We start from the raw sequence: 17,500 nt of genomic DNA, 5'->3' as shown, positions 1-17,500 counted from the left end.
TGTACCTGTATGACCAGGTATCTGGACGGGTCTCTGGCCATCTTAGAGAACTCAACTATCAACTCCCTGAACCTCGGACGACTAGAGGCGTCAATCATCCAACCTGAGAGAGAGACAGAGAGAGAGAGAGAGAGAGAGAAAGAGAGACAGAGACAGAGAGAGAGATAGAAAGAGAGACAGAGAGACAGAGAGAGACAGAGACAGAGAGAGAGATAGAGAGAGAGACAGAAACAGAGAGAGAGAGAGAGAGAGAGAGAGAGAGAGAGAGAGAGAGAGAGAGAGAGAGAGAGAGAGAGAGAGAGAGAGAGAGAGAGAGAAATTTATTTACTGTTTGAGGTGATACTGCATTTATCCACTAGGGGGAGGAGAGCCACCGGTCTGCAGCATGGCAGGATTCAAACCACACAATCCATATTAAAGCCCCATTCAGCAACTTTTCCATGTTTTGCTATTGGAGAAACAGCGCCCTCTGGGTGTAATAGCATCGATATCGATATCGCTGTTCAAAGTTAACAAACCACAGCGCCAGAAAGCTCTATGTACATGTTGTGACATCGGGTACTCATCACGTGATGAAATAATAATCCATAGTTACGTGAAACGTCATTTTCGTAGCAAATCCGCATTTCATGAACACAACGCTCCCGCTGTAGAGCGCATGCGCGCATCTTGCCTCCGGGACGCTGGCACAAAAGTGCTTAGTCCCAGGAGAGGCCTTTGGAGGGCGGTGTGTGACCAATAGAGGTGACATTCTCCCTGTTACAAGTCACTCTACCATCTTCAATGACTGAAAAGCTGTTATATAGAGAGGCAAAGGCTGCGTTCCAATACCCATACTTGTACTTCTTTCTTGTAGTATGTACTGCCGCTGCCCTCACATAGTATGGATTGTAGTGTGCAGCATGCATGCAAAATGCATACTATTGGGACACACTACATCTGTCGTCACGTGAGCTTCCTGAACTCCGACCTCTTGCTCACTTCCGCCGACGTCCGCAGCGCCACATTTGAGTTTTTTTTTTTTTTTTTTTTTTTCAATAAACAAAGTCTGGCAATAACAAACAGTACATTATACAAAAAATTCAGACTAAGCATTTACAAAATTGGAACAGACAATCAAATAAACAAATTGCTGTTATATTGTAATTGTATATTGTATTGTAATGTTGTTGTTTCTAATAAACTGATGTGATGATACTTACATGCAGTCTCATTCTTAACAGTATAATAACGTGCATATTTCTGTCAGTGTTTTTATCATAGTTATTGACGTGTTCACGGCGTCATGGAGGTGGGCGTGGATTATACACGCAGCTCAGTCAGTGCGACGTAACTCCAGTAGGTGGCGGTAATGCACAAAAAGTTGTTTGCCAACCGCCATAAAACATTAGAAGAAGAAGAAGAAGACGTAACTTCCGCTGCGCAAAGGATTGTGGGGAAGATTGGCTGGCGCAGCATGCATCGATCCATACTCCGAAATACGAGCTGATGTAGTACAACATCCTGGTACTCTTGGCATACTATGTATTGGGAGATACTAATTCTTTTTTTTGCCTGACACAGCACAACGCTGAGGAAGGTCTCTGACTGAAACGTTCGTTGCTGCTGCCCAGGTGTACTGAGGAGGAAATAAAGACATTTGGAGTGCTGGCTTTTCTCTTGTTCATAATTCGTGCTTGCCTTGCACCCAGTGAGTTTTTAAATATTTTCGAGTGTGCTTGCAACCTGACTTTCTACTAATTCTTTTTTTGCCTACTAAATAGTATGGAAGTATGGGTATTGGAACGGGCCCAAAGTGAACGTCACTTCCTGCTTCAGCACTGTACCAGAGATTTTCTTCCGCAATTTATTTTCCCATAGACATTTCATAAAATACTTATAAAAAGAGTTTTACTTCGTCAAACCAAACGGTTCAACTATATTTAGAATCGGGAGAGACCATAGAACATTTCACTTTGAGCAAAACAAAAAAACAACAACATGAGAAAATATTTTCTTGAAACCCGCATTTCTTTTACGTTTTGGTCCGAGTGAAATGTTATGCGATCTCTCCTGTAATAGATAGATAGATAGATACTAGATAGATAGATTATTTACAGTCAAATAGACAATACAGCAGACTATGCTTTGGGGGGAGATTGACAAGTGGCCAATAGCATCAGTGCTGTGGCTCTGTGGGACACTAGCTGCTTCTGGCTCCAAATAACCAAGATGGTGACGGTCAAAATGCCAAACTCAAGGCTTCAAAGCGGGGGTCCACAAACCAATTGGTGACATCATCATGGCGTCTACGTCCATATTTATTATGACATCACGGTGTCTACGTCCATATTTATTATGGCATCACGGTGTCTACGTCCATATTTATTATGACATCACGGTGTCTACGTCCATATTTATTATGACATCACGGTGTCTACGTCCATATTGATTATACGCTCTACACATTTTACATCCCCCCTCACATTTGACCATGATCATGTAGACGTCGATGGTGCAGATGGGTGGTTGGGGCAGGCGGTCTCCTCTCTCCAGCACTGAGGCGATCTCACTGGCCGGGATCCCGTCGTACGGCTTGGAGCCAAACGTCATCAGCTCCCACACCGTCACTCCTGGTGACACAAGGAGGCGCTGTGTTAACACGGCCACACTGTTAACCACAAACCAAACACAAGGAGGCGCTGTGCTGTTAACACGGAGACACTGTTAACCACAAACCAAACAGAAGGAGGCACTGTGCTGTTAACACGGAGACACTGTTAACCACAAACCAAACACAAGGAGGCACTGTGCTGCTAACACGGCCACACTGTTAACCACAAACCAAACACAAGGAGGCGCTGTGCTAACACGGCCACACTGTTAACCACAAACCAAACACAAGGAGGCGCTGTGCTAACACGGAGACACTGTTAACCACAAACCAGATCTGTGCATACTGTAGAGTGCCACAGGAAGTCCGTAAAAAGGGAAGGAGTTAGCATGGGTTCCCTCGTCAATGGGAAGTCAATGGGATTTTTGGTTAGGTGCCTGAAATAATGTCTGTGGTTATCAAAAGTGAATGAAACAGCGACGTTTGTGTTTGAGCGAGATCATCTGCACAAATGAGGACCACTTTGATGACTTTTGAAGCGTTTTCTGGCAATCGCAAAGGTCTCCGTTTCATAAACTATTGTTAACCATGATCATGTTATGATCATCATGTTATGATCATGATCATGTTATTGTATCATTCCAGGAAGTATTTGCCTATCTAAATGCAAGAGGTCCTTCAAGCAATTTGAGAGCATGATTTATCAATTTCACGTTCAGATTTTGGACTCTTGGACTCAAAAAGCCCCTGCGTGTGCTTACATGTTCTCTGCTTGTCCTTGTCCTCAAACTGTACGCTCACACTCAAAAGTGTTCTGCTTGGACTGATTTCCTGCACTTGCACTCAAAAATCCCCTGCTCACACTTACATTTGCTCTGCTTGGCATCAAACTCTGTGCCCGCATGCAAATCTCCTCCCCTCCCCCTTCAAACTGCTTCTGTGCACTCTTGAAACCTCTGCTCTTGGATCTCTTCTCTTTGCTCAGAGTTTGAGCATGAACAGAACAGTGTGTGAACAGAGCGTGAACAGGCGCTATTTGAGTGTGAGTGCAGGAAATCCATCCAAGCAGAAACGTTTTGAGTGTGAGCGTACAGTTTGAGGACAAGCAGAGCAGATTGAAGCACACGCGGGGGCTATTGTAGTCCAAGGGTCCAAAATCTGAACGTGAAATCGATAAATCATGCTCTCAAATTGCTTTAACGAACGCTTGCATTCCCCATTGCCCTCCAGAGGAGGGAACCTAGCGTGACGCTAACTTCCGGGTTGGCCTACAAAAATACGTCACCCCGGAGCGACGGTCCGCCACTTTTTTCTCCAAGAGAAAAGAGACGAGCACACGAGGGGGCGGGGAGGAGGTCGGTGCTGTCTGTTTCTCTGTCAGCAGGATTACAGAAAACGAGTCTGGTCTGATTTTCATGAAGCTTCATAGAAGCGTGTAGCATGTAGCGTGTAGCATGTAGCATGTAGCGTGTAGCCTGGGACAAACAAGAACCTGCTACATTTTGGAGCGGATCTGGATCCCCCTCACGCCTCACAAACAAGTAATTGTCCTTGACGGAGGTCTGTGTCTCTACCTGTGCATCAGAGTCCTGCACCGGGTCGGGGTTCCGCGGGGCCCCGCCGGGTACCCGCAAAAAAACGCAGGGGGCGGGTAAAAAATACACTTCTGTAAATTGGTGGGTCGGGCGGCGGGTAAAAATTAATAAATGCGGACGGGCGGCGGGTGGAACAACGACGACGTATGAGCCTTGTATGTTTTTCTGTTGCACTCAGATGGAGGCAGGGGGTGTGTCTGGCAGGGGGGGTGTGTCTGGCAGGGGGGGTGTCTGGCAGCTGGTCTGACTCGAACAGGAGAAAAGTTTCTGACGCACGTTTTCGCTTTTGTTTAGGCTACATAACCGGCATCGTTTCAAGTATGCGCATACTGTGCAATGTGTGACGCTATATGGACTGCACAAAACATTCAAAACTCAGCTGCGGTCAAGGTGATTGATTGGAGACAATACGAGTCGGACAGATAATATAGTAGGCTAACGTTAGCTTCCAGTCAAACATACACACTGGCTGTTTTCATAGCAACAGGCAACAACATGTCATGGATGGATAGCGTGAAAGTGGAGAGGTCTCATCCCAACGTGGATTTACGTTCCTCCAACAGCAATCATAAAGGCAGTATGGATTATACCGGACATATTGGAAATAGCTGGTAAATCACTTTGCTTGCTGTAACTGTCTGTGTGTCTGATAGCAGAGCTATCCAGCTGGTTAGTGAGCTAGCAGCTGCTAAAAGCTCATTAACGTACATCAGCTGACGAGTCTCGGCCAGAAAGACTGCTGTTCGCCTCTCGTGTGAAAGGGTGGCAGTTTCATTAGGTTCACTACAAAATGTTTGCACTGCAGATTAACGGTTATTATATATATGCGGTTCCGGGTCGGGGGGCGGGTCTCATGTCTGCGGGGCGGGGTGGGTTGCGGTACTGATTGATCATATGTGCGGGTTCGCGGATCGGGGTCGGTACTGCACGTCGCGGGGCCGGGCGGAACCGGGTCTTGAAAATCAGACCCGCGCAGGACTCTGCTGTGCATACCAAGCCTGTGTCTCTACCTGTGCATACCAAGCCTGTAGTCGTGTTTCCATTACCCTCATAAATGCGCAAAATCTAAATATCGCAATAGAAAGTGGGTAATGGAAACACGTAAATTTCGAAAAACCTCCCAAATATCGCAAAACGTTTTTGCGCTCTCATGAGGTGGTTTTTCAGACGTGTCGATATAGCAGTTTATCGCAAAAGTGTAATGGAAACAGTTTTTTCGCATTAGCACGTCATGTGACCCATTCTGCTTTGGAAAAGCAGCGAAAAATGAGGAAGAAATGGTTCGATAAGCCGTGGCAAAACCTCCGCAGCAATGGAAAACTTTGAAGCAACGCTAGCAGAAAGACGAGTGTTATGCAAAATAAATATAAAATAGATCATGTTTAATGGCAGAAATCGGTCCATGGTGACAGGCTGCCTGTGTGCGCGCATTTGGCACAGCGCGAGATAAGGGATGAAAAGCAAGCACACACCGGTGCGGTGCGTGCTCCTGACTGAAGTGAATACAGTGACTGTGAGTAATACATTACACACGTTTCAGGTGCAGTGTTATAATTATAATAGCTACACAAAATTGTGATTATTGACCAAATCAGCCTTTTCCCCCCTCCATCTCTAAATCGGACCAGTTGTAGGCTATTAGGCTATTAGGCTTTTTTCCTCTGCCTGTCGCGCTCACTGCATTCACCGCAGCCAGCAACATTTTGCAACTAATTTTCTTTTGAATTGATAATCAGGCTCGTTTATATGTGTTGTAACTTCATGTTGTGATTTGCATTGACCATTGGTTGGATTTGAGCATGCAGGGGACGGGATATGGGGCAGATCCGCGTGCGTAATCACTGTGGCAGCTGCTGGTAACGGGAATTGCGAAACTCAACTTCAATGGAAACGCCTACAAGTCGCAATTGTACATTGTCGAAGTTGTAGAAATATCGCAATTATTTTGCGAAAAACTGTAATGGAAACACAGCTTGTGTCTCTACCTGTGCATACCAAGCCTGTGTGATGATCACAGATCTTCTGGATTCACTCTGGTGTTACACATGATGATAGACAGACTACTAACTACAATAAAACAAAATAAAACTACAATATTCCTACGCCGATGTGATCTGACAGAGTTTATAGTGAGCTCCTTGTCTTCTGTAGTGTCACTATAATCCCCTAGCCCCCTCCACCACCTAATAATAATAACATAATAATAACACGACACCCCTGTGCAGCACTCTATAGGAGCTCAGAATTAGCTCAATGAAGATGCTCAATCTTCAATCATAAATGTTGTATCTATTGTATTGATATCGCTATTTTACTCTTTGCTGCTAAAATAATCGAAATTCCAAAGATTCACTAAGATTTTGATTGAAAATCTTCACCAATAGAAAGAATAAAAAACAATCCAGGCAAACCTAATCTACTGTCATGGAATGCAGCAGAGACCCTGCGGACCGGTCCGGGGGCCCGAGCCCGAGGTGCTTGACTCACCATAGCTCCAGACCCGAGCCCGAGGTGCTTGACTCACCATAGCTCCAGACCCGAGCCCGAGGTGCTTGACTCACCATAGCTCCAGACCCGAGCCCGAGGTGCTTGACTCACCATAGCTCCAGACCCGAGCCCGAGGTGCTTGACTCACCATAGCTCCAGACCCGAGCCCGAGGTGCTTGACTCACCATAGCTCCAGACCCGAGCCCGAGGTGCTTGACTCACCATAGCTCCAGACCCGAGCCCGAGGTGCTTGACTCACCATAGCTCCAGACCCGAGCCCGAGGTACTTGACTCACCATAGCTCCAGACCCGAGCCCGAGGTGCTTGACTCACCATAGCTCCAGACCCGAGCCCGAGGTGCTTGACTCACCATAGCTCCAGACCCGAGCCCGAGGTACTTGACTCACCATAGCTCCAGACCCGAGCCCGAGGTGCTTGACTCACCGTAGCTCCAGACGTCACTCTGGTGGGTGTAAGTCCACTGCAGGATGGACTCCAACGCCATCCACTTTATAGGAACCTACAGAGAGCAGAGAGGGACAAAATGCACTGCTGTGGCTTTCATTTGTAACTGTATTCGCACGGCACTAGTATTACCCAGGGCCTCTAGTTATTTGTAATAATTGCAGAGGTCCGTCTGTGATCTTAATGTGTGAATCTGACAAGTCCGTCATTTGTAAAGTAAAGATTCTACCACAAATTACCTACCATATTTCAGGTCATGTATAGATGGTTTTCACATAATTCTGATGCTAGGGAACAGTTTGAAACCTCGCTTATTTCCTGTCCTTACGTTAGTTACTCCAGTCGGGCGAACGAAAAAACAAAAAAAAGTCCCCTTTGAATAAAAGCCCTCCAAGCAGTGTCTGTGTGTGTGTGTGTGTGTGTGTGTGTGTGTGTGTGTGTGTGTGTGTGTGTGTGTGTGTGTGTGGTGTGTGTGTGTGTGTGTGTGTGTGTGTGTGTGTGTGTGCTGTTCACATTTCAAAGTAATTGGTTCTTGTAATGAATTTAAAACAGCCTCGACAGCAGGGAACGGCCACAGCGTTGTTTACTCCTCGGCGTAGTCTTGACAACCGCACTTGACAATGGCTTAGTCCCACCCGTTGGGCTGTTTATTGACGCTGATTGGCCAATCCTTAGTCCCCCTTGGCGCTCATTGGCTGATTTGGGTCGGCATTAGTGTCAACCGGAGAAAAAGCATTATGACGATGGCAGACCAAGAGCAGCCAAACTCAACTCCGTGGAGTCTGGACCCAGGCTAGGACATCTTTTTTTCAAAATTTTATTTTAGATTTTTCATAAGAAAAACATGCTCAGACACACACATATACACACACAAAAACAAACCAAAAAAACATAAGGTACTAAGCTACCAGCCGCATAATGTGCTTATGTGCTCGTGAGAAATGTGCCTGAGATCCCGTGCAAGGGGTCCATGAGAGAGCAGTCAGGCGAGTCAAGGTAGGCCAGGAACGGGTCCCAAATGGTGGAAAACTTTTTAAGTGAATTGGTCCTCAGGAACCTAAGTCTCTCCATCCTTACTGTATAACGAGGTCATGTCCGCCAACCACAGTTGGAAAGAAGATGAAGAGGAGGACTTCCATTCCTTCAAAATAAGTTTTTTGGCAATAGTTGTTCCCTGTGTCAGAGACCGCTGCACAGCTGTAGGGAAGTTCAGAGAGGACTCCGAGCAGCCGAAGATGGTGAGTTCTGCCTCCGGCTGCAGGGTTATTTTGTAGGCCTTGGAGTACCAGGCAAATATTTTGGCCCAAAATTCTGTTAGTGAAGGTCAGAACCAGAAGGCATGGGACAGTGTGCCCTCTGAGACCTGACACCTGTCACACAGTGGCGAGACAGAAGGGGAAGATCCTGTGCAATTTATGCTTGGAATAGTGAAGACGGTGAGTGACTTTAAATTGAATCAGTTGGTGTCTGCTATTAACTGAGCAGAGCTGTACCACAGACAGACTCCTTTCCCATATAACATCAGACAAATCAATACCAGGTTCCCCCTGCCACGCTTCTCTAATCCTCTCAGTTGAGGCCATGGTGGAGTTGTCAAACAGACATACAAACCTAGAGACAAGATGCCTGGAGTGAGGAGGGCTCAGCAGTACATCGAGAAAAGCATGTTCGTTTGGGAGCACTTCAAAGGTATGAATCTTGGATCGAACAAGACTTCTGATTTGCAGGAATCTGAACCAGTTTGTGCCGGGCAACTCAAACTTTCTCTTCAGTAGATCAAAGGATGCAAAATGCCCATCTGTATAGGTCTTTGATGGAAATTAGCCCCTTCTCACTCCAGGCATGGTAGTTTTTGTCTGACCATGGAGGTAAAAAAGAGTGATTGAAACAAATTGGAGAGTGGACAGAAACATCTGGTAGACTCAAAACACTCCTAACTTGGTTTAGAATTCTGACAGAGTTTTTCAGGCTAGGACATCTTACCACACACACACACACACACACACACACACACACAAAAACACACCTTTCCTCCGTCGGCGTGGTACTCCTTCTCGTCAGCTGTCAGCAGTCTGGCCAGGCCGAAGTCTGTGATCTTCAGGTGGTGAGGAGTTTTCACCAGCACGTTCCTGCATGCCAGGTCTCTGTGCACCAGGTGGCGCTCCTCCAGGTAGTTCATCCCCTACACACGTGCACACACACACACACGTGCACACACACGCGCGCACACACGCGCACACACACACACACACACACACACACACACACACACACACACACACACACACACACACACACACACACACACACACACACACACACACACACACACATCCTGTTTATTAAATTCAAACTTTAAGATGAAACATTCATAAACATGTGGATGACTATATTCTTAACTCATCCCCACCATTGGTGTCTATAGATGTCAACCCGTCTTTTCGCCGCCATGTGATAGATGGCGCTCTTGGCCACCTTTATTAGAGTTATTGCCCCACAAAACCAGCAAGCGTTCTCAGCATTGATCTCCCTTCATGGAGGAAACGCATAAACACGTCCAGGCTGGTGCCTCAAAGTGGTGCAAGGAGCTATTTACCCCTGGGCTCGACGCATTGTGACAAGGGCTCGTGACAGTCACTCAACGCTGGAGGATATCTTTCACTAGAAGCATGGTAAACGCACGTCACCAATCACTTCTCCTGTCACTTAGATTAGTAATCAGCTTTGTGAACCTCACATAGTGTACATTTCAGCTGTCACATTATGCCCCCACACCTCCACACATCGAGTACCAGGAAGCACCACACCTCCACACATCGAGTACCAGGAAGCACCAGCCCCACGGGCAAGATGAGCGCGTGACACGCCCCGTCCGCTCTCTCGTGTGGGGTGAATTTCTCACTCGCTTCGCTGCACAAACAGGCATGTATCTTAGCTTCCTGGTGAGAGACGAGCGATTTAAAGTTGAACTGAACCCGTTCGTCACGTGCATATGAGTCCGTTTCAGACTGAAAACATAGTTTGTCTAAGATGACAGGTTGAGAGGTGGGTCATAGTATCATGTCGATGATTTTATTACACAATTCCGGGGACTGGATTGGGCTTTGGCCAATCCTGGCGTGTTCCGCCTCCAAATCGAGTGGGATTCAGTGTGTTGTGGCGCTCCCCTCGGGAAGAGCCTTTTGACGGGAGGAGTGGAGCTCAGCGAGCCGTGTTGCCGAGCGGAGAGTGCAGCCCGTCGGCCTGGAATCTCCGAAGTGCGACCCCTGACAACCAAGCTCTCGGATGCGCGCGCCATTATCGCTGCTGTAAATACGATATCCCTGGAATGCGCGTTTTAACGAGCCAGTTACATTTCTTTGCATTCTTAGAGATTATAGTTTTTGTTTTTTGTTCATGTTTCTAACAATTGGCCAAGTTAGTAGTTAGTTTATGGGATAGGAATTCTGCCAGATGACAGGCACTAGGCGCCATTTTCTACTTCATTTGGAAGAGAAAATTATCCTGAAATGAAGATTTGATTGACAGCTGCATGTCGTGATATGATTGGTTGAAATGGGGTAGACATTTGATAGTACTAGGTGACGTCAGCAAACTGTACATTACTGTTATCAATGAAATCTTGAAAAATTAACTTTTGATGTGAAAAAGTGTGAAAAACGAAAGAAATTAGATTGTTGTGATTTTGTTTGCATACATTATTAAATAGGTGCACTGCGTACCCAGGTATTTGAACTAAAAGAAAAGAAAAGTCATTTTTGGGTTCAGCTCAACTTTAAGTGAAAACGACCTAAATTCAAGTGTCAATAACTAAAGAACAGAAGAAAGCAGATGAAAGTAGAGGCTTAGTTCTGTCTTTTGGGATATGTGGTGTTTACATAATCATAGAAAATATTCTGTGGGTCCTGGAAAATCACTGAAAAAGCTCAGAAACCCTGGCGGGGAATGAGTTAATGAACAATATTTTGACATTCATTGAATTATTTTTCTATCCTTTGTTTATTTGGAAGAAAGTCATCATTGAGTGCGTTTCAGTGTTCGGTCTTTTTGATTAGTAGATCGATTGGTTTATCATTCACATGTGCCCTTTCAGCAGTAGAAAGAGCTCCCAGAGCTTCAGATCCCAATGAGACTTTTTAACCAGAGATCAGAAAACACGCCCCACACACACACACACACACACACACACACACACACACACACACACACACACACACACACACACACACACACACACACACTCCTTCAGTAGCTTATCTGTCTGTATGAGGTTCGTCTGAACCATCGCACCAATTAGTCTGAGGGTGAAGGTTAGGGTTATATGAAGACAACACACACACACACACACACACACGCCTGCTGTGTATAAGCCAATAGGCCTTAGCAAGCTTAGTGTGTGATCCAGATAGAGCTAACGCCCGAGGCAGAGAGAGAGAGAGCGAGAGAGAAAGAGAAAGAGAAAGAGAGAGAGAGAGAGAGCGAGAGCGAGCGAGGGAGCATGGCAAACACAGCCAAGATGTTTTTCCATTTTGTCCAACAACTTCCTCCATGTCTTCCTGGGGCCACATTTGGATCCTATTACAGTAAAACCACATTGAATTGAAACCTCCTAGATATTTAGTGTATTACATTTCAATTACTGGAAGTACAATTTAAAAAAATGGGGACACTGTTAATTCGATTAATAATTGATTCATAATGAATTGATTCATAATTAATCATTTAATTCCAGTATATGTCCCATGCCCAACCCAGAAGAGGTTGTGACTTACCATCCTAAATTGGTCCTAGCCTTACTTCCTGTTGCAGTATTTGCTAATACAATAGAGAGCCAAAGTTGACATCACTTCCTGCTTCAGCATGCGCACCAAGAGGTTTCATCCACCCTTTATTTTCCCATAGACATTTCGTAAAATGCATTATAATGGTCAAACCCAAACGATTCAGCTAAAATTTTGAAACAGGAGAGACCATAGAACATTTCACTCAGACCAAAACATAAAAACAAATAGCGGATTTAAAAAAGGAAGTTACATCGACTTTGGCTCTCTGTAACTGACTCTCTATAAATAAACTTGAGTCTAAACTGTTGTCTCTAGCAACACAATTCAGGTGAAATGGTCTCTAGAGAAAAATATTTTTTTATTTCAACTCATGACAAATGTGTGCAAAAAAAGTGTTGTGTTTATATGCGTGTTCAGCACGCTAAGAGCTCACCTTGGCTATCTGGTTTATATGCGTGTTCAGCACGCTAAGAGCTCACCTTGGCTATCTGGTTTATATGCGTGTTCAGCACGCTAAGAGCTCACCTTGGCTATCTGGTTTATATGCGTGTTCAGCACGCTAAGAGCTCACCTTGGCTATCTGGTTTATATGCGTGTTCAGCACGCTAAGAGCTCACCTTGGCTATCTGGTTTATATGCGTGTTCAGCACACTAACAGCTCACCTTGGCTATCTGGTTTATATGTGTGTTCAGCACACTAAGAGCTCACCTTGGCTATCTGGTTTATATGTGTGTTCAGCACGCTAAGAGCTCACCTTGGCTATCTGGTTTATATGTGTGTTCAGCCCGCTAAGAGCTCACCTTGGCTATCTGGTTTATATGCGTGTTCAGCACGCTAAGAGCTCACCTTGGCTATCTGGTTTATATGTGTGTTCAGCACACTAAGAGCTCACCTTGGCTATCTGGTTTATATGTGTGTTCAGCACGCTAAGAGCTCACCTTGTTTATATGCGTGTTCAGCACACTAAGAGCTCACCTTGGCTATCTGGTTTATATGTGTGTTCAGCACACTAAGAGCTCACCATGGCTATCTGGTTTATATGTGTGTTCAGCACGCTAAGAGCTCACCTTGGCTATCTGGTTTATATGTGTGTTCAGCACACTAAGAGCTCACCTTGGCTATCTGGTTTATATGTGTGTTCAGCACGCTAAGAGCTCACCTTGTTTATATGCGTGTTCAGCACACTAAGAGCTCACCTTGGCTATCTGGTTTATATGTGTGTTCAGCACACTAAGAGCTCACCTTGGCTATCTGGTTTATATGCGTGTTCAGCACGCTAAGAGCTCACCTTGGCTATCTGGTTTATATGTGTGTTCAGCACACTAAGAGCTCACCTTGGCTATCTGGTTTATATGTGTGTTCAGCACACTAAGAGCTCACCTTGGCTATCTGGTTTATATGCGTGTTCAGCACACTAAGAGCTCACCTTGGCTATATGGTTTATATGTGTGTTCAGCACACTAAGAGCTCACCTTGGCTATCTGGTTTATATGTGTGTTCAGCACACTAAGTGCTCACCTTGGCTATCTGGTTTATATGTGTGTTCAGCACACTAAGAGCTCACCTTGGCTATCTGGTTTATATGTGTGTTCAGCACGCTAAGAGCTCACCTTGTTTATATGCGTGTTCAGCACACTAAGAGCTCACCTTGTTTATATGTGTGTTCAGCACACTAAGAGCTCACCTTGTTTATATGCGTGTTCAGCACACTAAGAGCTCACCTTGGCTATCTGGTTTATATGTGTGTTCAGCACACTAAGAGCTCACCTTGGCTATCTGGTTTATATGTGTGTTCAGCACACTAAGAGCTCACCTTGGCTAACTGGTTTATATGCGTGTTCAGCACGCTAAGAGCTCACCTTGGCTATCTGGTTTATATGCGTGTTCAGCACACTAAGAGCTCACCTTGGCTATCTGGTTTATATGCGTGTTCAGCACGCTAAGAGCTCACCTTGGCTATCTGGTTTATATGTGTGTTCAGCACGCTAAGAGCTCACCTTGGCTATCTGGTTTATATGTGTGTTCAGCACACTAAGAGCTCACCTTGGCTATCTGGTTTATATGCGTGTTCAGCACACTAAGAGCTCACCTTGGCTATCTGGTTTATATGTGTGTTCAGCACGCTAAGAGCTCACCTTGGCTATCTGGTTTATATGCGTGTTCAGCACGCTAAGAGCTCACCTTGGCTATCTGGTTTATATGTGTGTTCAGCACGCTAAGAGCTCACCTTGGCTATCTGGTTTATATGTGTGTTCAGCACGCTAAGAGCTCACCTTGTTTATATGCGTGTTCAGCACACTAAGAGCTCACCTTGGCTATCTGGTTTATATGTGTGTTCAGCACACTAAGAGCTCACCTTGGCTATCTGGTTTATATGTGTGTTCAGCACACTAAGAGCTCACCTTGGCTATCTGGTTTATATGTGTGTTCAGCACGCTAAGAGCTCACCTTGGCTATCTGGTTTATATGCGTGTTCAGCACACTAAGAGCTCACCTTGGCTATCTGGTTTATATGTGTGTTCAGCACGCTAAGAGCTCACCTTGGCTATCTGGTTTATATGCGTGTTCAGCACACTAAGAGCTCACCTTGCCTATCTGGTTTATATGCGTGTTCAGCACACTAAGAGCTCACCTTGGCTATCTGGTTTATATGCGTGTTCAGCACGCTAAGAGCTCACCTTGGCTATCTGGTTTATATGCGTGTTCAGCACGCTAAGAGCTCACCTTGGCTATCTGGTTTATATGTGTGTTCAGCACGCTAAGAGCTCACCTTGGCTATCTGGTTTATATGCGTGTTCAGCACGCTAAGAGCTCACCTTGGCTATCTGGTTTATATGTGTGTTCAGCACGCTAAGAGCTCACCTTGGCTATCTGGTTTATATGTGTGTTCAGCACACTAAGAGCTCACCTTGGCTATCTGGTTTATATGTGTGTTCAGCACACTAAGAGCTCACCTTGGCTATCTGGTTTATGTGTGTTCAGCACGCTAAGAGCTCACCTTGGCTATCTGGTTTATATGTGTGTTCAGCACACTAAGAGCTCACCTTGGCTATCTGGTTTATATGTGTGTTCAGCACGCTAAGAGCTCACCTTGGCTATCTGGTTTATATGTGTGTTCAGCACACTAAGAGCTCACCTTGGCTATCTGGTTTATATGTGTGTTCAGCACACTAAGAGCTCACCTTGGCTATCTGGTTTATATGCGTGTTCAGCACACTAAGAGCTCACCTTGGCTATCTGGTTTATATGTGTGTTCAGCACGCTAAGAGCTCACCTTGGCTATCTGGTTTATATGTGTGTTCAGCACACTAAGAGCTCACCTTGGCTATCTGGTTTATATGTGTGTTCAGCACACTAAGAGCTCACCTTGGCTATCTGGTTTATATGTGTGTTCAGCACGCTAAGAGCTCACCTTGGCTATCTGGTTTATATGTGTGTTCAGCACACTAAGAGCTCACCTTGGCTATCTGTAGCCTGTACTACGAATGTTGGATAAGAAGATCCAGGATCTGTCCCTTGATCTGGTTTGTCTAAACCAGATCAGCTCGATTGTAGTTAACTTGTACTACGAACCTCGTTTGCCAGTCGTTAACTCGAACCAGGTTTTTCTAATCAAGTTGACTGCGCGTGCACATGAAAATGCCCGTGCACACGAGCTCGTGCCCGCAAAAGAGGCGTGGTTTTTAACAACTAGCCAATCACAATGCAATATGGACCGCTCAGCTCAGAACCGTAGCTTTTACAGCGCCAGACACGCCTATTTCCTCATTCATCAAAGCCATCGACTACTATGTCAGAATCAAAATCCGCATTGGATATTTTTAGTCTGTTCCCGAATGACTGTCTAAAGTTACCACTTTTATTCACATCAGTCATTTATTTGAAGAGCGGTTTCTGCCTCCACGTATCCTACAGCAGCTGAATTCACCCTCTCAATAAACTGCGAGTGGAAGCAATGTGTAGCCTAATGTCTCAGTCCAAAATCCGTAGACCATTTAGGCTCAACGAATAATAATGATGTCATGTTTAGTCGCACTGATTGAATAATTCCTATAGGCTATCAATAAAAAAAAAGAATGATAATAAAATTAAAAGAGGCTTCTGAACGACACGGTATGTGCGGGCATAGATTTCATTTATAAAAAATAGCCTATTTTGTGGTCACATATATTGTCAGCAGAGTCGCATATCTCCATATTTCATATAATGATGCTGGAAATATGAAGTTCAATCACATCATACAGGCCAAAAGCAACACTTGCAGCTGCAAAATGCAGGAGTAGGCTAGATATGAATCATCTTAATATGGGATCGCCTGTGTGCAGGTGATCCCATATTAAATTGCTTAGATGTAGTAGGCCAGCATGTAAGCTATGACTATTTCAATTCCAACCCAACGTCAGTCTCAGCTCCATTGCGCACACGGCACCGTGCGCTTTGGAGACGTTTATGTAACCTTTTTATGCCGGTTTAGTGATATTTCTCCACTCACTATTCAGCTGCAATCGATCAGCGGGATCAAACAACGTATCTAGGCTACTTGAGAGCACAAAAATGAATATATAAAAACATATTCCAAAGTGGTATAGGGCTTAATTAAAATAGCCAACAAGTGCAAGGCTTTAGTCCTTGATTAACATTAACATTGATTACCATTACTCATTCAACATTACAATTCGTGCTCCTTCGGGAAACTCATCCAGAAAGGGGTTGGCCATTTTTCCAAACTGCTGATTCGATTGGTTCGTGGGCGGTGGATTTAAGGTCTAATCTTATCCTTGCAACTTAACCTGCTACGGACCAGGTTAAGTGTGAAGCATAAGTTGCTATGGAAATATATGTCGGTAAGAAGTTAACTTGCTTTGTAGTACGGCCAAACCAGGTTTAAACCTGAAGTTACCTCGCTAAACCACTAAACTGGCTTTGTAGTACAGGCCTCTGGTTTATATGTGTGTTCAGCACGCTAAGAGCTCACCTTGGCTATCTGGACGCACCAGTTGAGCAGCCACTGGGAGCCGATGTGGTCTCTGTGGTGACGGACGTAGTCCAGCAAGCAGCCATACGGCATGAGCTGAGTGATCAGCTGCACCGAGGACGTCAGGCAGATCCCCAACAGACGACACACGTGAGGGTGGTCCACACTCGCCATCACGTAGGCTTCCTACACACACACACACACACACACACACACACACACACGTCACACACACACACACACACACGCACACACACACACACACACAGAGACACACACACACACACACGTTCGTATCAGACAGATATGCAGGATATGGGGATTGTCCACACCAGTGTTGGGCAAGTTACTTTCAAAATGTAATATACTACATAAAGTTACTTTCATTTGAAAGTAATACGTTACTTTACAATATTACTTTCTGTGTAGAGTAACTCGTTACTTATTACACTACTTTTGCATTACTTTCACCAAAACAACAGCAGCAGCAGAATGACATCACCGCCCCGGCACCATCAATCAGTTTGATTAGGAAATAATTGCATCTTTTTTAAATATGTGCTTTGATTGAATAAAAATGTAACTCAATTTGTAACTTGA

At 45.0% G+C, this 17,500-nt stretch overlaps 1 protein-coding gene across 1 annotated transcript in view; it reads right to left on the bottom strand.

The window, feature by feature from the left end:
- The window catches only part of LOC310789041 (melanoma receptor tyrosine-protein kinase-like), a gene marked incomplete at its 3' end in the record, with an annotated part of 123,986 nt that overhangs the window by 6,569 nt on the left and 99,917 nt on the right, over positions 1-17,500 (bottom strand). Inside the window, exons 20-24 of the mRNA XM_083650644.1 lie at positions 16,901-17,086; positions 9,167-9,322; positions 7,120-7,195; positions 2,466-2,612; positions 6-103 (exon numbers count right to left, since the gene is read on the bottom strand). Coding sequence (XP_083506770.1) covers positions 6-103; positions 2,466-2,612; positions 7,120-7,195; positions 9,167-9,322; positions 16,901-17,086 — 663 coding nt within the window. The remainder of the gene's footprint in view (positions 1-5; positions 104-2,465; positions 2,613-7,119; positions 7,196-9,166; positions 9,323-16,900; positions 17,087-17,500) is intronic.

This window comes from Poromitra crassiceps, assembly GCF_964638095.1.
Source record: "Poromitra crassiceps genome assembly, chromosome: 2".
Taxonomy (NCBI): Eukaryota; Metazoa; Chordata; class Actinopteri; order Beryciformes; family Melamphaidae; genus Poromitra; species Poromitra crassiceps.
The sequence above is the reverse complement of the archived record's forward strand: the minus strand, read 5'-3'. Positions and strand labels throughout refer to the sequence as shown.